Below are 25,864 nucleotides of genomic sequence, written 5' to 3'. Positions count from 1 at the left end.
TATAAGTCTGCCCTGGCTGATAACACTGGCAGGAATAGGACAGTCTCTATAATTTGTAGCCAGTGCATCCATATCACACCTGGGGACCTTTGTGACCCATAAAATGATATGGGGACCTTTGTTAGCTGTTAAAGCAACAGCTAACACACGTCCAAAAAACATGTTCATGTACGGTTAGATCGGATATCATATAATGCATAATTAATTCTATTGCCATGTATCACTATTTGTTCATCCAGACAATGATGTGCTCCGTGAGTTCAACTACAGAAATACTGAAAAAATTTGCAGCAAATAGGACCTATTTAAAAAAAATGTAAAAAAAAAAACCACTGTCAAAGCCAAAAGCCTTGAAAAATTACATCTTCTATTGATACAGGGTAGGTTTGAGCAGCAGACATGTTATAGAAAAGAATCATACAAACTTACGTTTCATCAAATGTTATCTTTGACCTTCGAGAATCAGCATTTCCATTGGATACAGCAGGTAATGAAGACCATACATCTGGCTCTGGATGGTGCTGAGTGTTTTCAAGGGCACTGCTTGGTGGTCTGCTGTGATCTTCTTCCTGTATAGACAATTGAACTTGTAATTATGTTTCCATACAAGCCGACTTTTCAATGTGCAGTATATACAATATAGGCACTAAATTGTGTTCTCTTACATGCTGACCCCACGCATATCGGATAATTGACAACCCTCTTTGTCCCCATACTAATTATGGGTAGACTTTCAATCATCTGTGAGTGGGTTCAGACTCTAAGTGTCTCTCTTAGCAGTTCTTTCAGGATTTAATAATTTGCTTTTAACTCCGGAATTGTCCGGTCATTATATGTGAAAAAAAAAAGTAAGCCTCTGGTTGCTAATAGTATTTTCATGATAAACGATCCATCCTTCCTAACCCAGCTGTGTTTGGTGATTTTGTTTTTTACCTTTGGTACTGAATTTATCTGCTGTTGTTCTCCAAGATGGCCGTCCCACTCTTTCAAAAAACTACATCTCCCATAATCCCCTAATTACATATATATGGGAGCGTGTGTGAGCACACGTCAGAGCTTGGACATAGTGCACCCGTTCTGTGATTGTTCTCAGTGCATGGGTACATTCACAGGCGATCCAGAGGCATGAGCAGCCGTGTATCGTCATGTATCTTCACGACATGTTATTCCCCTCCCCCACCGATCCCCCTTTTTCCCTGACTTTTCTGACGTTTCCACCCGCCTCCATCCTTAACCTTCTGGTCACTTAGTTACCTATACTTTGTTATAAATTTATGACGTTATTGTTACGAACATGCCAATATTGGTTCTATGTTACATAACCTTGCCATATAAATCAATTAATCATAATATATACATATATATATATATATATATATATATATATATATATATATATATATATTTGTTACATACAAGATAGGGTCATACGTTTGTTCTTAAATTGAATTTGTATGTAAGTCAAAACTGTATATTTTATATTTCTAGATCCAGACAAAAATTATTTTGCCCTGGTGTTTCAAAATTTTTGGCTGTAGTGGGACCAAGGATTATAAATAAAGCTTCATTACACCTTACAGCTGATCATTGGAGTCTGGGACTATAGTAAAGCATCCACAGAGCTTCACCAGAGGTCACAGTGAGCAGAGCGATCTGTCTTTAATAAGGGGTCGTCTGTAAGTCAGGTGTCCTTAACTAGGGGACCGCCAGTATACTGAGGATTAAAATAATTAAAATTAATTAAAATACAACTCCTGCGGCCTGATGCTTGGAGAAAGTCTACCCAGGAATATGAAAGACAAGAGAAATCTCCACCTGGTCAAAAAGTAATAGTACAGAAATACCATGTTAAAATGATCTGGTCAGTCAAAATTTTGCAACAACAGAGAAACAGGATGAGATTTCCTCTCATTATGCTGAAAATGTATCTAGAGTTTTGGTTCTTTGATTTATGCGGAATGGGTGTTTGTTTCTAGATAGCGCTATGAGAACTGACTGATACTCACACAGCTCACTTTAATGTTTGCTATTGTGCTGCCATTCTTCTTGTGTCTTGTAGACGTTACTGGGACATGTACAGTAGTTAGACTGCTGTCCTGACTGAAGGAGCTGTTATCACTGGAGTGTCGCCTCCGAACCGGTTCATCCCCCAAAGGTGATAACAATGGAGGAAAAACTTTTTCTTCTCTCTTTTTTGTTGTCTTTTTTGCTCTAAAAAAAATTAAGAGAAAATTCAGTCAAAGAAATACAATCAAGTCTGAAAGAACATGGTATCATCATCATAAAAGAGTTTACTGTTATTTGTTTATTCTCAAGATATGATTTGATGGGTTGTTGAGTATTGTTCAAGACAATCTACACAGTTTTATAAGATTTTTGGGGATTGAATGGAAACCTTAGTCTAGATGCAGAGGACAGGGAAAAACACAGAATGGACAGCCCACGGCTGCACTAATTGTAATATTTTTAACACCTCAATTATATACCCATTATTATAACAGACTGGCTGTCCTTCAAAAAGCAGATCACTCATAGACTATTGTTTATTAGGATCCTTGAAAAAACGGATGCCAAAGTGATGCAAATTGGCTGCGGGAAAGGATGTCAGTGTTCGTTTTACCCGTGTCCCTGTCTCGTGATGATCCTTGATGTGCATTGATTCTGATATTAATATACTAGTAACGTGAGAGATATACCTGGAGGTGTCCGTAAATATTCAGTATGGCTACCCCTTCAAAAGTAAATTTAAAGGACATCTACCATGATATTAACTGATGATAAGTGACTATTATATACCTCCCCGACCCATCACCGTGTCTCCCAAGCTTCATCGATTATAACTTTGCATGGCCGCATTTAAGTAAAAAATAAGCTTATAAGATATGCAAATTAGCCTGCAGAGCACCACAGGCTCATATGCATATGTTACAAACTTATTTTTTACTGCGGCCATACAAAGATATACGAAATGAAGCTTGGGACAAACAGGGACGGGACAGGGAGGTATGTAATAGTCATCTACTCTCAGGTAATCTGATGGTAGATGTCCTTTAACCTGACATCATTCAGCAGTTTGCACTTTATACGACTATAATATATACAGTGTGTAGCGCTGCTATATGATACCTCAAGGCATACATGCATTACACAAATAGAAAAAGATGTATAGTATATGCAGCCAAAATACTCACCTTCAGACACATTACGTACACTCAGTACAAACATATACATACACATAACACACAGACCCCCCCACAGTAAGCAAATATACTGTAATTTATATAATAATTAGTCATTCCTATAAAGTGCTGCATTAACTCATATTCTATAGGGATAAGAGCAGAGATGATTCCCCCTACTGTAATAATACACGGCCATTGGATCTTTCTACCTGAAAGTAGGTGTCTCCAAACACTCCCAAAGATTTATAGAGCTGACAAACCTTTTTCATCCACTTATGAAGGAGGAGGAATCATTAGCCGACATTAATTGTTACATATTGTGAAGCTGATTGTTCACTTGCTTTGGGCTGTAGCTGCTGTAAAAATGGGTTTTTAATTGCAATAATAACCAATTGTGAATGAATTTATTGGAATAATTAAACATGTTTAATGACTTAATTTGCCAACATGTTTTTGCTAATTGAAATGCAACGACAAACAGTTAATACAGCGGAGGAAGCGCACATGCCTTTAGTGGATTTATGTACCAGCGGTAAGGATGGGCAAGAGTTAGGCATGGCATAGGGATTTAATGGGCGAAGCTTCATGTAATTTATGTAGATCTGTTATATGAATAATTACCAACAAGTGCATCCTGAACAGCCTGAAAATTTTACTGCTAATGTATGAATCATTTACCTGATTTCCTATGCATAAGCCTGATTAGCAAGTCTCCATTAAATGGCATGGAGTCAATTGCACGCAGCCTTTGGTGTAGTTTATACAGACTGTATAACTGCCTAGAATATAACATGATCACTTTATAATGCATACAAAATCCAACTTGGAAAAAATTGAGGAGATTTATTGATCTGTGTATGACAAAATTCTGTACCACATTTATAAAGGGTTTTGGACAGTTTTAGTTACTTGACAACAGGGCGTGGCATGTAAAAATGGCAAAAAGGTCTATGTGCCAAAAATACTGCAGACGCAGAAGAATTTTGTCCTAATTTTCAGGAATAAAGTAAGCCAATTAATAGGAGGTGTAGAGTATGACTAGACAGTCTTATACTGCACCAGATTTATCACCCAGCACCAGATACTTATATGTTTTATATATATTGTGCAGAATAAGACTGCCTAGTCTAACCTTAGAACACTTTTTATAAATCTGCCCCAATGTCTCGAAGATCAAAGACATAATGCTCTCCTGCATTTATTTGAGAGCCTTGAAGCGAACCTGTTACCAGGAATTTAATTTTTAACTGGTGACAGGTTCCAATAGCCTATGCTATGCTGAGTTTAGAAAATGCCTTTGTCGGCATTTTAAATAATTTCAATACTTTATATGCATTTAATTCACATTCCCTGGCTCCCTGCCAGCAGCAGGTAGTGAGTCCCATGGAAGGGGCAGCTGCCGCCTGTGTGTGCCTGTGTCTTCTCATGCATTCTCCCTCTCCTTCACACCATTTCCCTTACTCCCATGCTCAATGAACATGACAGGGAGGGGGGAGGAAGCTGTATGAGCATGGAGGAGAGGAGAATAACACAGGCACACAGAGGCTGTAGCAACCCCTTCCCCAGGGCCCACCACCCGCTGCTGACGAGGAGCCTGGTAATGTGAATTAAACTTATATAAAGTACTGAAATTATTCAGAATACGGAAAAAGGCATTTTTGAAATCAACATAGCAAAGGAACCTGTCACCAGCTATAAATAACATCCTGGCGACAGGTTGGACATGATACCTTGCTTGCTCAATGACGGCACATTATGTGGAGTCTGCTTTATCCAATTTCAATAATTTTATATATAAATTGTATATACATAAAATACAAGATAAATATATTAATTCAGTCAGCTGGAGGCCACATACTTTTGCATAGTCATTGACCTCTTAGCTACTTCTTCTAAGAGCTTAAATTCTTCTAATTTAGCCAGTAGCCAGGAGATTATTCCATGTCTGCCTATCTATTATCTATCTATCCATATATTTATCGACCTGGTCAAGCTATTCACATTTTAGAGGAAGAAATACTAGAAAACGTGTTAATGTTTATGCTGGGTCTTAATTGTCCCTCCGGATCTACAATTGGAAAATAGTATGTGATGTTCTCCCGGGCGCTTTCCTTAGTGACACAAGCTTGTATGAGGTGTAAATGAAATAATGTGACATAGTTATTAATAGATGTAACTTGTATATGGTGACAGAGTCGTTGCCAGCAGAGGTTGCTGCCGGCAGAAATTCACAGACTCTCAAGGTGAATTGTAAAGGTTAGGTGTCTCCGCAGCACAGCTGTTTAATATATATCATCTGATGTCTACGAGCAGTTACCGTATATCCACAGCAGCTGTGAAACCAACATTTTAGTGACTCTCCTAGTAAACCGCAACAAGACGGATAAATGTTTTCTAACCCCAAGTCCGGATGTGGGTGAAAGGTAGAAGAAAATATAAGAGGAACTACTCGTATGTGATCTTTGTACTCCATCATCCAAGATGGAGAAATTTTACTCTTATTGTGGCTGCTTTTGAACGGATCAAATAAAACCTATTTAGTATACATTACAAAATAGTTTCAATATTCAGTACTTTTAGTGTTAATTAATGTTGTATAATTGGTGGCATTCCAAAGATATTTAAATTCTTTACTTCTTGTGGATAGACCTGTTACATGGAGCACACAGGTAATATCCATTTAAATGGGTTGCCCAGGTTTACACATTGGCTTGGGGGGGCTAATAAAGAATGTATACTTACCCCTCTTCCTGCTCCTATTGTCCCGCAACACCAGCCATTACTGCAAGGCCTCTGTATACATCACGGGATGGCAATGTCGGCCTCTGTATACAGCACGGGATGGCACTGTCCTGCCCAGCCAGCCACTCCCATCTGCACCTCCCCATATCCCATGCCTCTTCTCAGCATGTCATGTGACCAAGGTGATGTCATCTAAGGTCCTTTACCCAGTTGCATTTGCAAGGTCAACCCTATGTATGTAACTGATCCCATGGCAGTATCATGGTATAAACACAACATGCCTGCATGGAATTTTATTCCTCCCCATGCCTCCTATGAGGGATTCTGTGATTTCATGTGATTAGATACATACATGAGTTACACTGTACAAATGTAACAGGATATTTGATGACATCACCCTGGTCACATGACATGATATAGCCAATGGTGTAACAGAACCCTATTTTTCAATGATCCAAAATGCAGCATGTTCTGTAGCAGTGAGAATGGTCAATCAGAAACAAGGAGGCAGGTCAATGTTTTTGCATGTTGCAAATATTGTATATATTGAACAACCCAATAAGATGAGCAACAAGGTGTTTATCACCATTATCAAGCTTAAAAAATACCGCTCCATAGTGTACCATGTGCTTGGTTTCTTATTCTGTAATCAGGTATCAAACAGGTTGTATGGAATATTGGGGTCCTTCTGAAATTCCTTCTATGGACATATAGGCTTTTAATGCAATAACAATACATGTTTGAAATACTCACTCTTTAGTGCTAGACGTCCTGCTACTAGGAATGGGAGATATGCATGGAGGAAGTAGACAGGGGGTGATGGTTTCATCCAAGCGCTGCTTTTTGCAGTCAATTTGCAGGTCATTGTTTTCACACTGCTAGAAATAACATTAAAATAAATTAGAGACAGCATGTTAGATGGCTTTTTCACTCTATTTACAGTGTTATACACCATCATTTTTTTAAATCTATTATTTCAAAGGGGCCATAATAGCACCACACATCTGCATATTACCTGAGCGGAGAATATAATACACACAGCCCTACAGTGCTGTGAAAAAAAATCAAGAATCAGAGGGATCCAGGTTATGAATCAAAAATCATAAAGGAAGATTTGGCTTATGTGATGTACTACATTGAGCACAAGTTGCTATTTATGAGTTGACATTTACAAAATTTCTGTAACAAATTGTTTTCATGACCTAAACCTCTTTTTTCAGTAAACTTTTTTTATTACTTTTTTACATCTACAAACAATAAGGCTAACACTGAACCCCTTTTTATAACTTCTCTATGTATGTTTCTATCAAAACTGCCAAGGACGTTTCAAAACGTTTCAAAAACCCATCAAAATTGCAATTAGTTTAAATGCATGTTTCTGGTGTTTAAAATTTGAACTTCACCTTAATATCAAATATTAGATTTTTGGGGACTAGAGAAATAATGGTTATTTTAGCAAATACTTGCTAATACTTGTATTGTGTAACACTCTTTTTTTTTTTTACAAAAAAGGCTTTAATAATGATGCAAATGACCATAAGAGGCTCTGAGCTTAATTAACAGTTATGTGGCCCAAAGCCCATCTACCTCTCATTTGCATGATTTTTAAAGCAAATGATTTTTAAAAACATGGGCATGAGTAGCAACAATGAGAGGGGTGCAGAGGGGTGTAAATGAGCACATAAGTGTGCTTAGTTTACAATCTTTAATCCTGGTGGTAGATTTCCTTTAACTTCCCTAAATATGTACAGGCAGTCCCCTACTTAAGGACACCCAACTTACAGACGACCCCTAGTTAAAGACGGATCTCTCTGCCCACTGTGATCTCTGGTAAAGCTCTCTGGATGCTTTATTTTAGTCCCAGGCTGCAACGATCAGCTGTAAGGTGTCTGTAATGAAGCTTTATTGATAATCTTTTTCCCATTACAGCAAAAAATTTGGAAACTCTGATTATCACTGGGGCAAAACATTTTTTTGTCTGGATCTACAATTATAAAATATACAGTTTCGACTTGGAAGCTTGGTCACACTGCAATGCCCTTAAAACTCCACAATAGCCACATATTAGTAAGGTGATGTTTAGAATTTGAGACATAATAATAACTTTTACATTCCAAGTACAGAAGTACTATAATTTAGCCTTCAGTGGGTCATGGGTTTAAGAGATCTCCTTTCACTTTGCCGGAGTAGAGTGGATGAAGAACATATTCCATTTAACTAATGGGATTTAATGAGTCTCTTCAACAGTTTTGACCTTCTTTTGGTGTATGTAGGTCAGCTCTCTTACTTATGAGCCATGTAATGAAACACATAACATCTATATAATCTACTAGAAACATACTGTTCAGGGGCACTAGAATCCTGTCAACACCAGCACTGAGACCTACAGGAACAGTTACTTAGAAGTACATCGAACTAATGACTCTGCTGTGCTTAACAGGTTACAGAAGGCAGTTGGACTCCCCGTGTACTCATCATTACCATCATGTTTTTCAACTAAAACACAGAACTCTTTTAATGTACAATTATAGTATTCTTTTAATGTACACTAGACTGCCCATTATGTTCAGCAGCTATGGCATGAATATAGTCTATTGAACTCTACTGTGTGAAGTGATAAAAGAGACATAAAAAAGGTTCCGGACTGATGCATGTAGGGATGTATAAGTGTTGTTGAAATGGTGAATGATTCTATTTTTCTTAGTCATCAGTGGTGTAACAATTATTTACACCAGATTACTATCATGTTTATCTCTAGTCTGAAAATAATTCAATCTGAAAATCAAAATGATGTCAAAATAATTTATACATATCTATTTTAATAGAATGTTTTTGGATCTAGTATGAAGCTTGAGAATCTTAGTAGATCTGGCTGTGGAGATCCAGCAGGGGGGGAATATTAAAAAAAGAGTTCAAAAAGACAGTTCTAATAGATTCCCCCCATTCAATTTCAAGGGAGCAAGTTTAAATAAGTTGTTTGTTTGTTTTACATATGGGGCACATTGAAGCCCTACAGTCTTTATTACAGTTTGGAGTTGTGATCCAGAATCAGAGCTCAAAATCCTCTGTATTAGTTGTATTCTATATATAAAAGATGACATTCTCCGGCAACAGCAACTATTTATTAAAGGGGTTGTGTCACCATAGCAAATGGCTGTAATTGGGTCCAATGCATTGTGACAAGTACTTTCACCATTTACACTTATTACAAAATATGCAGGCTTACTGAGATAACTCCTTTTGTCCTGGTTGCTGGCGCCCTCTAGTGGTAGCTGTGTCCCGTCCTGAGCAACAGCTGATCTGGCCGAGTCTGCGCACAAACATTCCACCAGCTGCTCTGCACTACAGATCACTCCACACTGAGAGATCACCTGACACACTGCAGCCAACAGGAAGTGAGACATGGGGGCAGAGAGCTCAGCCGTCTACACCAGTGAATGAGGTGATTACCACTGCTCCTCAGTTGCTTCCAGCAGCAGATACAAGGTAACTGCAGACATACATGGCATCTGCTGCACAGAGGAGTCCTCCCCCAACATGGATCATAGCAATGCAGCAGCCCTCTCCTCCCTCCACCATTAGTCAGGTCACACAGGAGCCTACAGCAGCAGATACAAGGTAACTGCAGCCAGACATGTCTGCTCAGAGGAGTCCTCCCCTAACATGGATCATAGCAATGTAGCAGCCCTCTCCTCCCTCCACCATTAGTCAGGTCACACAGGAGCCTACAGCAGCAGATACAAGGTAACTGCAGACATACATGGCATCTGCTGCACAGAGGAGTCCCCCCCATAACATGGATCATAGCAATGTAGCAGCCCTCTCCTCCCTCCACCATTAGTCAGGTCACACAGGAACCTACAGCAGCAGATACAAGGTAACTGCAGCCAGACATGTCTGCTGCACAGAGGAGTCCTCCCCAAACATGGATCATAGCAATGTAGCATCCCTCTCCTCCCTCCACCATTAGCCAGGTCACACAGGAGCCTACAGCAGCAGATACAAGGTAACTGCAGCCAGACATGTCTGCTGCACAGAGGAGTCCTCCCCTAACATGGATCATAGCAATGTAGCAGCCCTCTCCTCCCTCCACCATTAGTCAGGTCACACAGGAGGCTGCAGAGACAACACAAGTAACAGGCTGAGCTCTGACATCTCCTGATGCAGTCCTCCTCCTGTACTCTCCTCCATTCACTGTCCCTCCATGTTACACTGCTCTCCTGATGCAGTCCTCCTCCTGTACTCTCCACCATTCACTGTCCTTCCATGTTACACTGCTGTCCTGCAGTCCTCCTCCTGTACTCTCCCTCCATGCACTGTCCCTCCATGCTACCCTGCTGTCCTCCCCCTGTACTCTACACCAGTGATTTTCAACCTGTGTGCCGCGGCACACTAGTGTGCCGCGACACAAGGTTGAGTGTGCCGCGGGGGAAAGTTGCCCGAACTAGGCTGCCCCGGTGTCGAGCTGCCGCCGCGCACCCGTATTTATGCCCCATACTTACCTCCAAGTCCCACGTCGGCGATCCGCCCGTCTTCTGTAGCTCCTGTACCGCGCGGCCCATGTCACGTGACTGACGCGACCTGACGTCAGGTCGCGTAAGTCACGTGACCAGAGGCGCGCGGTGCAGGAGCTACAGAAGGTGAGCGGATCGCCATTAGGAGTGAAGGAGACGTCAAGAAGACATCAAGGGTAAGTATATAGGGTTATTATTTGTATAAGGAAGGTAGTTAGGGGTTTTTTTTTTATTAGTAAAGGTAGGCTGGGGCTTTTTATTTGTTAAGGGGGGCCTCTAGGGCCTTTTAATTAGTAAAGGGGGGCCTCTAGGGCCTTTTAATTAGTAAAGGGGGGGCTCTAGGGCCTTTTAATTAGTAAAGGGGGGGCTCTAGGGCCTTTTAATTAGTAAAGGGGGGCTCTAGGGCCTTTTAAATAGTAAAGGGGGGCCTCTAGGGCCTATTAATTTGTAATGGGAGACCGCTAGGGCCTTTTTATTAGTAAAGGGAGGCTGCTAGGGGCTCTTGATTAGTAAAGGGAGGCCGCCAGGGGCTTTTTATTAGTAAAGGGAGGCCGCCAGGGGCTTTTTATTAGTAAAGGGAGGCAGCTAGGGCCTTTTTATTAGTAAAGGGAGGCTGCTAGGGCCTTTTTATTAGTAAAGGGAGGCAGCTAGGGGCTTTTTATTAGTAAAGGGAGGCCGCCAGGGGCTTTTTATTAGTAAAGGGAGGCAGCCAGGGGCTTTTTATTAGTAAAGGGAGGCCGCTAGGGGCTTTTTATTAGTAAAGGGAGGCATCTAGGGGCTTTTTATTAGTAAAGGGAGGCCGCCAGGGGCTTTTTATTAGTAAAGGGAGGCAGCTAGGGCCTTTTTTATTAGTAAAGGGAGGCAGCTAGGGGCTTTTTATTAGTAAAGGGAGGCAGCTAGGGGCTTTTTATTAGTAAAGGGAGGCAGCTAGGGGCTTTTTATTAGTAAAGGGAGGCCGCAAGGGGCTTTTTATTAGTAAAGGGAGGCAGCTAGGGCCTTTTTATTAGTAAAGGGAGGCAGCTAGGGCCTTTTTATTAGTAAAGGGAGGCAGCTAGGGCCTTTTTATTAGTAAAGGGAGGCAGCCAGGGGCTTTTTATTAGTAAAGGGAGGCAGCCAGGGGCTTTTTATTAGTAAAGGGAGGCAGCCAGGGGCTTTTTATTAGTAAAGGGAGGCAGCTAGGGCCTTTTTATTAGTAAAGGGAGGCAGCTAGGGCCTTTTTATTAGTAAAGGGAGGCCGCTAGGGCCTTTTTTATTAGTAAAGGGAGGCATCTAGGGCCTTTTTATTAGTAAAGGGAGGCCGCCAGGGGCTTTTTATTAGTAAAGGGAGGCCGCCAGGGGCTTTTTATTAGTAAAGGGAGGCCGCCAGGGGCTTTTTATTAGTAAAGGGAGGCAGCCAGGGGCTTTTTATTAGTAAAGGGAGGCAGCTAGGGCCTTTTTATTAGTAAAGGGAGGCCTTTTATGACTGTTTTAGTGTCATTTTGTGCTATTTTGGTTGGTGGTGTGCCCCAGGATTTTCTAAGTATAAAAAGTGTGCCGCGGCTCAAAAAAGGTTGAAAATCACTGCTCTACACCATTCACTGTCCCTCCATGTTACACTGCTGTCCTCCCCCTGTACTCTACACCATTCACTGTCCCTCCATGTTACACTGCTGTCCTCCCCCTGTACTCTACACCAGTGATTTTCAACCTGTGTGCCGCGGCACACTAGTGTGCCGCGACACATGGTTGAGTGTGCCGCGGGGAGCCCCTGTGTAGCACTGCCGCCGTGCCTTGGCCCCCATACTTACCAACAAGGCCCGCGTCGGCGATCCGCCCATCTTCCGTAGCTCCTGCACTGCGCGGCCCATGTCACGTGACTGACGCGACCTGACGTCAGGTCGCGTCAGTCACGTGACATGGGCCGCGCGGTGCAGGAGCTACAGAAGATGGGCGGATCGCCATTAGGAGAGAAGTTACGCGGAAGAAGACATCAAGGGGTTTATAGGGTTATTATTTGTATAGGGAAGGCAGCTAGGGTCTTTTTTTTATTAGTAAAGGGAGGCTGGGGCTTTTTATTAGTTAAGGGGGGCCTCTAGGGCCTTTTAATTAGTAAAGGGGGGCCTGTAGGGCCTTTTAATTAGTAAAGGGGGGCTTTTATGGCCTTTTAATTAGTAAAGGGAGGCCTTTAGGGCCTTTTAATTAGTAAAGGGAGGCATTTAGGGCCTTTTAATTAGTAAAGGGAGGCCTCTAGTGCCTTTTAATTAGTAAAGGGATGCCTTTAGGGCCTTTTAATTAGTAAAGGGAGGCCTTTAGGGCCTTTTAATTAGTAAAGGGAGGCCGCTAGGGGCTTTTAATTAGTAAATGGAGGCCACTAGGGGCTTTTAATTAGTAAAGGGAGGCCGCTAGGGGCTTTTAATTAGTAAAGGGAGGCCGCTAGGGGCTCTTAATTAGTAAACGGAGGCCGCTAGGGGCTCTTAATTAGTAAAGGGAGGCCGCTAGGGGCTCTTAATTAGTAAAGGGAGGCCGCTAGGGGCTTTTAATTAGTAAAGGGAGGCCGCTAGGGGCTTTTAACTAGTAAAGGGAGGCTGCTAGGGGCTTTTAATTAGTAAAGGGAGGCCGCTAGGGGCTTTTAATTAGTAAAGGGAGGCCTCTAGGGGCTTTTGATTAGTAAAGGGAGGCCGCTAGGGGCTTTTGATTAGTAAAGGGAGGCCGCTAGAGGTTTTTATTAGTAAAGGGAGGCCGCTAGGGGCTCTTAATTAGTAAAGTGAGGCCGCTAGGGGCTCTTAATTAGTAAAGGGAGGCCGCTAGGGGCTCTTAATTAGTAAAGGGAGGCCGCTAGGGTCTTTTAATTAGTAAAGGGAGGCCGCTAGGGTCTTTTAATTAGTAAAGGGATGCCGCTAGGGGCTCTTAATTAGTAAAGGGAGGCCGCTAGGGGCTCTTAATTAGTAAAGGTAGGCCGCTAGGGGCTTTTAATTAGTAAAGGGAGGCCGCTAGGGGCTTTTGATTAGTAAAGGGAGGCCGCTAGGGGCTTTTGATTAGTAAAGGGAGGCCGCTAGGGGCTTTTGATTAGTAAACGGAGGCCGCTAGAGGTTTTTATTAGTAAAGGGAGGGCGCTAGAGGTTTTTATTAGTAAAGGGGGCCTTTTATGACTGTTTTAGTGTCATTTTGTGCTATTTTGGTTGGTGGTGTGCCTCAGGATTTTCTAAGTATAAAAAGTGTGCCGCGGCTCAAAAAAGGTTGAAAATCACTGCTCTACACCATTCACTGTCCCTCCATGTTACACTGCTGTCCTGCAAAGGGGCCCCTGTCCCTGACTAGCAGGGAAGTAGCTAAAGATCAGTAACATGTGAGAAGCTGTCACCTATTTATCTATACATTCATGCATGTCAGCCTGACCGACCATGATGCTGTGAGAATACACAGTACATGTGTACTGTGTGCAGTGACCTGTGTAGTGTGCAGGGGGCCCCAGATTCAGGATTTCTGGTGCACGTTCTTCATGAATCTGGTGCCCTCTGCACTGCTTTGACAGACTACACCAACTTTTTTTGGTGCACTTTTAACATGGGGCGTGTGACACATTTCTATTGGACTTCTATTGGATCAGTAAATGCAGGGACTATTTGAGCACAGCAGGTGGAAGGAGACTCTGAAGGCTGAGCGCTCTGTAGCACTGAGTTGTGCAATAACTGCCGCTGTCAGTGCTGTGCATGTGCCTGGCCCCTCCCACATCTGCTTCTGTGTGGAGCAGAGTAGAGGCTGAACAAGCATCATAATAACAAATAGAAAGGTACTTTTACTTCCAGGTAACCTTTACATATAGATTTTTGAAATATTTTAACCTCTTTGACAGCTTTTTGCAGTCAATTGTTTCGTGGCATAACCCCTTTAAGCTTCTCTTTATAGCTCCTGCAGACCACTTAAAAGATAATATCATTATAAAGATATATAAGCAAAGAAAACTGAAATGAGTTTTCAGCTATTTCAATTAAAAATATCAATTCAATGGAGGACATTTATTAAAGTATTTTCTAGACTTCAAAAAGTGGCACCAAAAAAAAACACAAATGGTTTTTTTTGGGCAACTTTGTAACGCTTTCCAAAAGCGTCACAAGGAGCTGGCCAAATGATAAATAACCACCACTTCACTTCATACAAATATAATTTGTATGACAAAAAGTGACAAACTAAAAAATAAAAAAAGTTGAAATTCATACAAACTAAAAAATACCATAAATTGCCAGGTTACCATTAACTTACCTTGTGCTTTCTTCTGGATTTTGTGGAGTTTTTCTCAGTGGATGTGGCTGGTGTTTGAGGCTTGTGTTTGAAACCTTGGTCTCTCGTTTCATTCTTTAAGACTTCACTCTCAAAAGACACTTGACCTGGTATTCTGGATAGCAGACTGAGGTCTATTTTAACCCATAAAGACTTAATCTCTTCGAATTCCCTCAGTGGTGATAGAAGTTCATTTTGAACCACAGGAAGAGGAGAGAATGGTTCCTCCAGATCATTATGTGTTTGATCAAGTGATATACTGCTGCTATTGCTGGTTAAACTGCTAACACTTAAGATGTTGCTGCTACAGTCTTTTGACTTAACGGGATTTGTGGGACCAGTGCATGCTTTTGACAGCTTGACTTGAAGGGCTTCTTCTTGGTCAGTGTTTGAATCTGATGCTGAATCCGTTTCAATAAACTCCCTTGACTTAGGGACTATTTTACTTGCCCCTCTAGCTTTCTTTTTTTCTGATGCACTGCTAGTGCAAGTCCTTTGCTCCTTTCTTGGAGCAGTTTTAGCAACAGTGGCTTTTGTCCTTGCTTTTGGTGGCTCTTGGTTTTCACGTACATCTTTTTCTTTGGGAGTGCTGCTGGTGGGATTTGGTTTATTCCAAGAGTAGTCCTCGGCACTTGATGTTCTTTCAACCTTTTTAGGCTGTTTCTTAGCAACAGCTCTTTGTGGAGTGGTTTCATTATGAGCTGGTGACTTTTGTTTCGAGGATTTTGACTCAGGAGGTTTTTGGGGTACCCTAGGTTTGTTTTTCTCTCTAACTGGACTCAAGAGCTCTCGATCTTTGGGAGGGGAGTCTGATTGAGAATCAACATTATTCAATTCCCTTTTATTTTCTTCTTCAATCTGTTGTGTATTCTGAGCCTCAGAATTATTATCCGAATGTACATCATTTTGGTTGTTTATTATTGTTTTATTGTGTGGGTTGACTTTATTTAACCACTTGTCTAGCTGCCATTTGTTTGTAGACGGTGGTTCCGGCTGTAAGAAAATCCAAGGTAATATTTCAGTCTCACAAGTGGAATGTGTACAATATATTTTACTTGAAATAAAATTGATCTTCACAAAATATTTATAGAAATAGCTAATTAGCGATATACTTTGGTTAATTTAAAGCAGTGCCCTAGAGGGCTCTGACAAAACAAAAATACTACATAGTCTTGTCAAATGATACATTTTTTATAATGTTAGTTTAATGTACTCTCTGGTGAATATTAGGCAAACAGAATGCTCAGTGTTTTTATTTTGTATACATAGAACTGTATTTATAGCAACAATGATACTTTAAGCTAGCTACAAATGCAGAGAGGGATTGGCTAGGATGGACTAAAAGTACAGACAAGGACAGTGAGCCCTAAAGCTAAATGTCCTTTCCAGTTGCCCCTATCTAATTGCCCAGCCTACTCTAAGCGGTTGATATTCCCTTCCTGCACCACAGTGCAAACACAGAGACAAAGACAGGACAATACAAACTTAGAAGGGTAGTCAACATGTATAGATCAGAACCAAGAGGGCACTGCAATATAGAATAAATAGGCAAAATGGATAGTGAAGATAAACACCAGCAAGTTCAAAGTAAGACCTACTAAGTAAGTACAGGTCAAATAACTGGCAAATTTGCTATATGAGATGTCACAGCTCTAATCCAGAATGTGATTGAGCAATTCCCTGACATCCAGGGAAATATAAAAATATAGACCAGTAGAAGAGAAAACGTAACTTAACAGTTTGTAACCCAGAGCAAATCCACGGGAGAAAGACAAGTGTAATGGAAATCAATTAAAGGGGTTGTCCTGTCACAGTAAAGTAGCCCCTTTCCTGTGGGATCCCTGTGGATCGCAAGAAAGGGTAGGTAATTGTACCCCATTGTAGAGAGGTTTGCTGTTGCTCCATTCACTCTCTATGGAAATGGCGGAGATAGACGAGATTGACCCTCAGCTATCTCAGGTACAACGGCAGTACAACAGACTCACATTCTCGTGATCAGTGAGCATTCCACCACTGACAAACTCATCAGTCAGTTAGCATCTGTCTTGTTGTGAAAGGACAACCCCTTTAATAAAGCAGGAAAAGCATAAGGCATTGTTCAGACTAGCAAGGACAGAATGTAACTTAAGAAGAAAATCATACTCAGCCTTACTTTAGGCACAGAGGATGGTGCTGAAGTCTGTATGGGCACCAAGGTTACACTAGCTAAAATTTGGATCCTCAACTTTCCTGACATTCTTTCTACTTCCTAGCTGGACGTTCAATGCAAAGAGTCAATAAAGAATCAACCATGTATAAGGGTTCTGAAAGAAAAGCATTATATATAATGTTACCTCTGGGGTTACATTTCGGTTTTCTTCATTACATTCGCTGTCACTGGAGCTGCTCTCGCTGTCTGAGTCAGATTCAGAGCTGGTTTCAGATTCACTAGAACTTCCAGAACCTCCACTTGAATTTACCAGGTTGGCACCATGAACTGTTGGCAAAGGAAGTCCACTAGAAAACACAAAGTACTTAAATTAATCTTAAAGCCAGTCCTCAAATAAAAACCTAGTGAAATACATTATTAAGACCTTATAGTAACATAATATATATCAAAATAATGGATTTTATGTTATAGTCTTTACAGGGTATAAAAATATTCATGGTGAAAATGGGTGAGAAGCTGTTATATCCCTTAAATTATAGCATATCAAGACCTGCATAATTCACAAGTTAGTGTGGATAAAAGTAGGAGACCCTAAAGGGTAGTCCACATCTACCCTGGAGGCCTGTGTATATTATCCTTGGAAAGGAGCTGATAATACACCTCATGACCATATGCGGTCCCCTGGTTACATACAAGAGAGGTTTTTTAGCTTTGTACTCAATTTAAATATGTATGTTAGTCGGAACTGTTATATTTTGTATCTGTATATTGTAACTCCAGAAATGTTTTTTGACAATTGGATTTTTTAAATTTTGTGTAGTTCTGAAATCAAAGATCATCAATAAAATTGTATTACAGACACCTTACAGCTTATCATTGCAGCTTGGGACTAAAGTAATGCAATCAGAGAGCTTCACCAGAGGTCAAAGTGGTCAGAGAGGTCCGTTTGTAACTAGGGGTCATCTTTAAATTGGGTCTCCTTAAGTAAGAAAATTTGGGAATATCTCACACTAATTTATGCTATTATAAAATCCAATGGGCCAGTCTTAACACATTTTCCACAATGTTCTTAACAAATGTTATAAATATTTTTGTGTGCTATTTTTTATGAAAGGAAAGATGTCTTTCAAAAAATGATTCATGGTTTTATGACATAAGGGTGCTAAAAGTCACCAGGTAGAAAATATGGCAGGGCACCGCAGGGCAATATGTCAGGGTTCACACCGCGAAAGTAGCTAAATGGGAGATATCAACATCTCTTTGGTCTCTAAAATATCGGCAGTGGTACTCAGCTTGACGAGTGAGTCTCTGCGGTATATAGAAGAAAAAAATAAAAAAGAAGCAGCACTCACCAATCCGATTAAATGCAGGCTTAAGATAGTGCACTCTTTAATTTAAAAAATAGTTTCCCTTAGATCTCCACAAAATCACGGCTATAAACTTGTCTTGCATCTTTAGAGAGAGTTGAAATATACTCAATATATACTCAAGTATAAGCCGAGTTTTTCAGCACAATTTTTGTGCCCCACCCGCCTTATACTCGGGTATATAAAAAAAAAACTGACTACTCACCATTCCGACAGCCCAGGCAGCATCTCTTCTATCTTTATGTGTGCGACAGCTCTTTGGGCAGCGCCTCTTCTTTCCTTATGCCAGCTGCAGGTCTGTGACATTTCCTGTGCACGACCCGGCCGGGGCACACAACTGTGATGTCGGCCGTCGCTGACATCACAGTTGTGCGCCGGCTGGGCTGTGCACACATAGCTGTCGCGGTCCTGATGACAGGGGGATGGCTATATACTACAGGGGCTGGCTGGCTATATACGGGGAGGCTGTGACCAATGCATTTCCCACACTCGGCTTTTACTTGAGTCAATCAGTTTTCCCAGTGTTGGTGTTAAAATTAGGTACCTCAGCTTATACTCGAGTATATACTTTAAATTTTCAAAAAAATTTTGAAAATTAAATTTACATTTTATGTTCACAATGCATTTTACAAAATAGAATATGCAGCATAAAAGATATATAATTGGTCCACAATGCCACAAGCCACTTTTACTAAGGCAATATGTCACTGTTAAGATATTACATAAGATGATTTGACTGCATGCTGATACACTTTAGTAAGAGTGACATTACCTATAGGAGTAAATCAAATGTCATAATCATCATATAAACTCAAAACAAATACCGGATAACAATTTGTAAACCTTTCTGTTCCTCATACCAATAATCTAGGGCAGGTGAATTATTTATGTTTTTTATATTTAGAGCTGCCTTTACAAGAAGGTGCAGTAATCTCATATCGTATTATTACATATGTCACTTCCCATCCTTCATAATTGCTTTATAACAAACATCCTGACTTATGATATAAGAGAAATCTCAGGAAAACTTTGCATTGAATTATTAATGGTCACACCGGATTCATGTAAAGCTTCATCGTTTCAATATTTGAATGAATGGAACAGATGCTAAGAGTTTCTTAAATTTTAATCACTACAACTCGCTATAAATTCTCGGGAATACTGTCAAACATGTCAGTCTGGCAGCATTAAATACTTATTGGAAATGACAACCATTTCTGATAAATACAGGGAAACTAAGCCCATAAAATATTTATAGGATGATCTATTTTGAGTGAATTTGATTTGTTGAGATTGGGTCATATGGGGCACAATATGCGGTAATTAAAGCCTTAGGAAATTAAATATAAAAGTTTGAATATTTTATGTGTCGGGTGATGAAAACTGTTGAGGTTATTTCCAAAACTGTGGCGTTGTAGTATCTATAACATAGTAGACACTAGTAGATAATAGTAGTATCTATAACATTCTTCTTGTGTGTGACAATTTTGTTACGAATATACTTATTTTATCTAGGATCATATGAATTTGGACAGTCACGTGTCTGATAGTTGCGAGTTGGATAGTCATCAACAGAAGAGGTTATGTACAAAAGTAAAATACAATTTATACCCTATCCGTAGGGGATATCTCCATCTACATGAGGCCATAGCTCTATTTAGCATTGCACGTGGGAGGAATCCCTGTATAGGAACCTGTAAGTCTAGGAGTTTTAGTACCAACTGTATCTTGTAGTGCAACAATTTTGTCTCTATATAATTTTTTCCCTTAAAATCTAACCATTTGGTATCCATCAAAAGTTTTTAGAAATAAAAATGGACTCAATATTGATAAGTAGAGATCACCACATCCGAACTTCCCTTCCTTGTCCCACCCAAGGCTGCCAAACAGCCAATCCAGCAATTTAATGCCCCTGGCAACAAGCCATGGATATGATTAGCAAGAGATGTCCCCTTGGCCAACCACAGCCATGTGTGGTAGCCAGGCACATTAATTTGACAGATTGACTGTTAGGCACCCAATACGACATTGGGGCACATTTACTTACCAAGTCCTGTCGTGATCCCCAATCCGTACTGTCCGACGAGGATGAAGTCCGGCACGATTCACCAAGATTGTGTGCCCGATATCCTGCATGTGTTGCTTCCCCGCTCAGGTCCGCCGGAGTTCACCTTCTTCTTCCGGGTGTATGTGAGTGCATGTTTTGCAACATAATTAGAATTTTAAATCCCAAGCTTAGTCCGAATCAGTCGGGTTCTCGGATGGCCATGCCCCCCGATTTGTGTCACATCGGTGCGGTTGCATCAAAATCCGATCGCGTGCACCAAAAACCCCTGTTAAATGCGGCGCAAAACGGAAATTATTCGGGTAACCCGATGGAAATGCGGTCCGCGGACCCTTAGTAAATATGCCCCAATTTGTCCAAGCAGCACAGGGCGCACCCAAACCCTGGACCTGTAGGGAAATTTTGGTTCTGCTCATATGTCAAGGTGTTGGTTTTTACCGACCCACTGTCCAATGAAAATTAAGACGTTAAATTGATTTCAATAAGTCTGTACAGTAGTTTCCCAGTGCAGGATAGAATTCTTGGGATTGGAATGTTACCTTTAATGGTAGAACTCCATACAAGCCAACATGATATTTCCCTGGAATATGCTAATAATTAATTACTGTACATGGTAATGCCCCTTAAAGTGTCTACATTCATTCACACTATTACCATGGTCTCTTTAGGCTGTAACTGCACATAAGAGGCGTGAATAACCCCATTTACCAGGAAGGTATTCATCTGCTAGAAAATTTGCAATTGTTAATACAAACTGGCGGCCAAAGTAATTGCTACTAACTACTTATCAGAGCTACACAACAATCGCATTGATTTTTGCACATTTAATTCTACCCTAAAGATGTTGGAGGATTAATGTATTGGCTTTTAATCCTTGTTGAACTAGTTACTTCTCCCTTCAACATCTACTGTTGTTTTATTCAGTGCGAGTCGTAACGCAGCAAAGACAATTAGGTTTTATAACTGCACATGTAATTCTGAGCATCAGGTGTGACTGCTAGATAGCTTACACCTGTAAGAATGAATAGCAGAAAAGATGTGCTGCCTAAGATTATTAGATTTACATCAAGTATGTTTCATTATGCAATTACATCAATACACACTATATGAGATTTATTTTAGCATATTAAATGCAATCTGTTTAAGAGAATCTACCAACAGTTTGAACAATACAAACCTGATGATAGTGTTAGGTAGCAGCTCAAGAGATCTGTATAGTCATATAATTGTGTGCTTTATTAGTAGCAGCAGGGCTGTGGGAAATGGATTTATATACCAAAAATTGTAGCTGGAATTGAGGCATGTGGGAGTGTCCTCACACTTTTGTGTTCTTAGATCTGTATATTTAAACTGCTCCACTGTCCTTCCCCTCTGCTCTAATACCTAAGCATAAGTCTGCTATTGCTCTGAGCGTAGAGGGGGAAGCTGTTCTATGGGATCTCTTATAGGACCCCAGTAAATTCCAGTGGTCCAAGTCCAGCTGCAATTCTCAAATTAAATGCATTTTTCACTGTCCTGCTGCTACTAACAACACACACAAAGGTATGCTAACACAGCCATCTATGGCTATTATTAGTTACAATAGAGAAATTATTCTATAGTTATCATTACGTTGGTATCATTTCATTTTTTACTGATTAAGCAAACAGAATCCAAAATTACCCTTCAAAGAGAAGGGAGAGAAGGCACTAATACAATACACAAGTGGTTTAGTTTTAAAATGTCAAAAACTTTTATTAAACTCCCCAACGGGGAGGCGGTCTTCCCGGACGTTGGAGCAACATTACGAGCATTAGGTAAGAACTGGCAGCCTTATTTACTAGACTGGTGTACTAGACTCACATCCCAGCGGCCCTCTTCATGCTGTGCACACCATGCAGACTCTAGACAGCTCTCACAGGGTCCATTCCCTTTGGCGACCAGCTCACTATACTGGCATATACATATACATCAGCTCCACCTCGCCCGGTTTTAGACCGCCCCTTTTTTGTTTCTGTGTTTCACCACTCAATATTGTGTTGTATCCTGTGGACATCATCAACGTTGAGGCCACAATTTTGGCTCCATGGTTTTTAAACTGCACTATGTATTGTAGCATTAATAAAAGTTTTTGACATTTTAAAACTAAACCACTTGTGTATTGTATTATTGCCTTCTCTCCCTTCTCTTTGATGGGTAATTTTGGATTCTATTTGAGTATTTTGTCTGGCACTACCAAGATGCGGTATTATTAGGTAGGGGGCCACATTATGTTAGCAAGACAGGACACATATGCTATGTGTATTTGACCTCCAAGGTCTCCCTTACACCTGAGCCTACTCATCAGATTGTATTGATTAAGCAAACAGTAAACTTCCTACATAATATAAACTCAATACCCGCTCTCCACAACCTATCAGCGGGGCCGACGTGCTCCAGCCCGCAATCGACTCCCCTGGATAGGTGGACAGTCTCGTGCATCATCCAGTGTGCGGTCCCACATTGGCCGGGGGGCGGAGTCATGCCGAATATAAGGACGGCTGTTCCGCCGCGCCAGTGGCTACGACTAACACACGCCGGCGCCCACCATCAGGACGCCGGCGTTCCACTATGTTTTATGTTCTGTCCTGTATGTATTAGATTAGGCATAACAGCGCTTGATGTCCCAGCTCTATGTCTCCTGATGAGCCCTAGCATCCAGGGCGAAACGCGTAGAGCCTGAGCGCAGGGACTAATAGAATTTAAGTGATCTGTAGCTACTAGAGCCAGACTATTGGGCAATAGGTTCAGAAGGTCCACGATCTCTCATCATTGGGGGATCGGTTGGCAGCTTAATACAATTTGCCGCGACCCTAACCTACACCAAAGTTGCCCATAGCAGTAATAAACCTGTGGTATTGTATATGCCCGCAGCAATACTTACCTCTGGCTCTGCAGAATGTCACATAATACATTGTACATTCTGAACATTTTTGTTTTGTTTGTCATGCTGGAGCCATTTTAAATAATTCTTGAATAAAAGTTAATTTTTACCTACCTCCACGACTACTCCAGTCAGAAATTCCAGTAAATTGTAGTCATAGGTTGATTATCATTATAGCTCATCAGTGATTTCCCTATTCTGTTCGTTTTTTGAGCTCAGTAATTTTCATTTCTCATGGCGGGATTTTTATCCAACGATATAAATACTGAATTATGGCTAAATGAAGCTAAAACAGTGTTTTCAGAAACAGAGTTACCACAAAATTCTAATCCAACGTCCATTAAAAGCGCTTTTAGAGCACTTTCGTCTGTTTATAAAGACTACACTCGGTCTTGGTGGGAAATACAAGGGTTAACAAACTACCTTGAAAATAAGATTGTTCCAAGAGGCCTCCGCAATCCAATAGTACCTGCTAAAAGATTCAGGAATCCAACCTTGGTTAATAAGTGGGAGAAGGAAGTAACCGAGAGTTCTCTCAGGTTAATTGGGTTACTATTGGAAGAAGAGAAGCTAGCACTTGAGAAACATTCTACGCGCCTCAAAGAGGCTATCGCAAGTGCAAAATCCTTCTCCTCAGACTCAGAGTTTGAAAAAAGAGAACGAAATCTGCAATCAGATATTGAGAAATATACCAACTACATAAAAAATAGGAAACATTTCCAATATCTAAGAGACCTAGCAGATTTCAAGGAAAATCGAGCGTATGATGCCACGACTCTAGCACAAACGATATCTGAGTCTGAAAACTCGGCGTCTGAATACGAAATATCAGACACAGAAAAATCAAACACGAGATATAAGGGTGACAATAGGAACAAAAGAGGAACACCAAGAGGGGGCGCAAGAGGGAGAGGTGGGAGATCTAGAGGAAGGGGCAGAGGAAGAGGAAGAGGAACAACAGATCACCTAGATAGTGATAGATCTTTTTTATCCCAGGTCCCCCCAATAACTCAATATCTGTTGCGCGAGCGCAAAGATCAACCACCACCCTAGCACCCCCGACTTTTTCCCACCATACTACTGTGAACATGGAGCACCAGACTGATACAAGACTCTCATCTCAGAAACCAAATGATGAATTACAAATCATTAACCTCTCTAAACATCCTCTTTCAACGGCGGAAAAGCAACTTTTAGCCAAGGGTCTATCTTTTGTCCCGACATCGAAATTCGATCTATTCACGTGGGTCAAAGACCTGGCACTATTCACACGGAAATTGAGATGGGCCAAATTTATGGCCATCAATGACCGTAAAACTTGCCATACGTTAGGTATTGATGAATCAGATCTCTCCAATCTAAAAACACTGGAAGAGCTCTGGGAACAGGGCCAAAGGAATGTGGGTGAGGGCCCATTTACGAACTTGAAGAACAAGAGTAAATCCACCCCTCCAGTGTTTGATACCAGCGCTATTGATATCTTTGAAGAACTGGTAGTGAGGGAACTGAGCTCAATGTCACTCTCAGATAGATCCTACTCTAATCTGACCAAAGACCACATACACGCCCTTCTTTCCTTAGAAAGAGATCAATCTATTATTATAAAATCATCGGATAAGGGGGGGAACGTGGTACTTATGGATAAACCTGACTATAAGGCGATGTGCCAGTCACTACTAGGGGACAAAGATTGCTATAGAACCTTACCACAGGATCCCACTCAAATGTTTGCTGTCCAACTCTTGAAGATACTGGATTCAGCATTACAAACAGGCTTAGTCAGCAAACAAGAATTCGATTTTTTAATGCCTAAATATCCCACCATTGCGACCTTCTACTGTCTCCCTAAAATACACAAGGGGTACCCCCCATTAAAGGGTCGCCCCATTGTCTCGGGCATTAATAGCCTGACACAGGGGATATCCACATACATAGACAAGGTGTTACGTCCATTTGTGTTGGCTTTGCCATCCTATGTGCGTGACACCATGGATGTCCTCAGGAAAATTGATGGGATTACCATCCCTCAGGGGACTTTGCTGGCTAGCTTAGATGTGGAAGCATTATACAGCTCCATTCCACATGACAAAGGATGCCTGGGGGTTAAACACTTTTTATCCATGAGAGGTTCACACCTATCTAACCATAACCAATTGATTATGGACCTTCTGGTGTTCATTTTAGAACATAATTATTTCCTGTTTGACGGACGCTTCTTCCACCAGCTCAGGGGAACTGCAATGGGGAGCCCAGCTGCCCCCACATACGCAAACTTATTCCTGGGCTGGTGGGAGGAGCATTTCGTCTTCACCGAGGAAATGGACGCATGGACATCCAAGATATGTCTGTGGACAAGATTTATAGATGACGTCCTAGTGTTATGGACGGACACCAGAGAATCATTCTCTGAGTTTGTTACGGTCCTGAATAACAATGATTTAGGCATAAAACTGACGTCAGAAATCCAATCAGAAACGATTTCCTTTTTGGATCTCGCGATCACCATCATGAAGGATGGGAGCTTAGGCACCTCAGTTTACCGCAAACAAACGGCCTCAAACAACCTGCTGATGTGGCAAAGCCATCATCCACAAGCCCTAAAGAAAGGAATCCCCAAGGGACAGTTCCTCCGGATGAGGAGGAATTGCTCCAATATTTCTGACTTCGAAATGAAAGCCAGTGAATT

General features: G+C 41.1%; 1 protein-coding gene across 3 annotated transcripts in view; it reads right to left on the bottom strand.

Moving 5' to 3' along the window:
• AFF2 (ALF transcription elongation factor 2) overlaps positions 1–25,864 on the bottom strand; it is a 380,075-nt gene that overhangs the window by 29,822 nt on the left and 324,389 nt on the right. For 2 of the 3 annotated variants that reach the window (XM_072123530.1, XM_072123533.1), the window contains 5 exons: positions 17,029–17,191; positions 14,678–15,688; positions 6,678–6,802; positions 2,007–2,211; positions 430–569 (listed from right to left, as the gene is read on the bottom strand). In XM_072123530.1, coding sequence (XP_071979631.1) covers positions 430–569; positions 2,007–2,211; positions 6,678–6,802; positions 14,678–15,688; positions 17,029–17,191 — 1,644 coding nt within the window. The remainder of the gene's footprint in view (positions 1–429; positions 570–2,006; positions 2,212–6,677; positions 6,803–14,677; positions 15,689–17,028; positions 17,192–25,864) is intronic. The other variant, XM_072123532.1, reaches the window with a different exon arrangement.

This window comes from Engystomops pustulosus, chromosome 9 (genome assembly GCF_040894005.1).
Source record: "Engystomops pustulosus chromosome 9, aEngPut4.maternal, whole genome shotgun sequence".
Lineage (NCBI taxonomy): Eukaryota > Metazoa > Chordata > Amphibia > Anura > Leptodactylidae > Engystomops > Engystomops pustulosus.
Note: the sequence above shows the minus strand (reverse complement) of the source record. Positions and strands in the feature narration are given on the sequence as shown.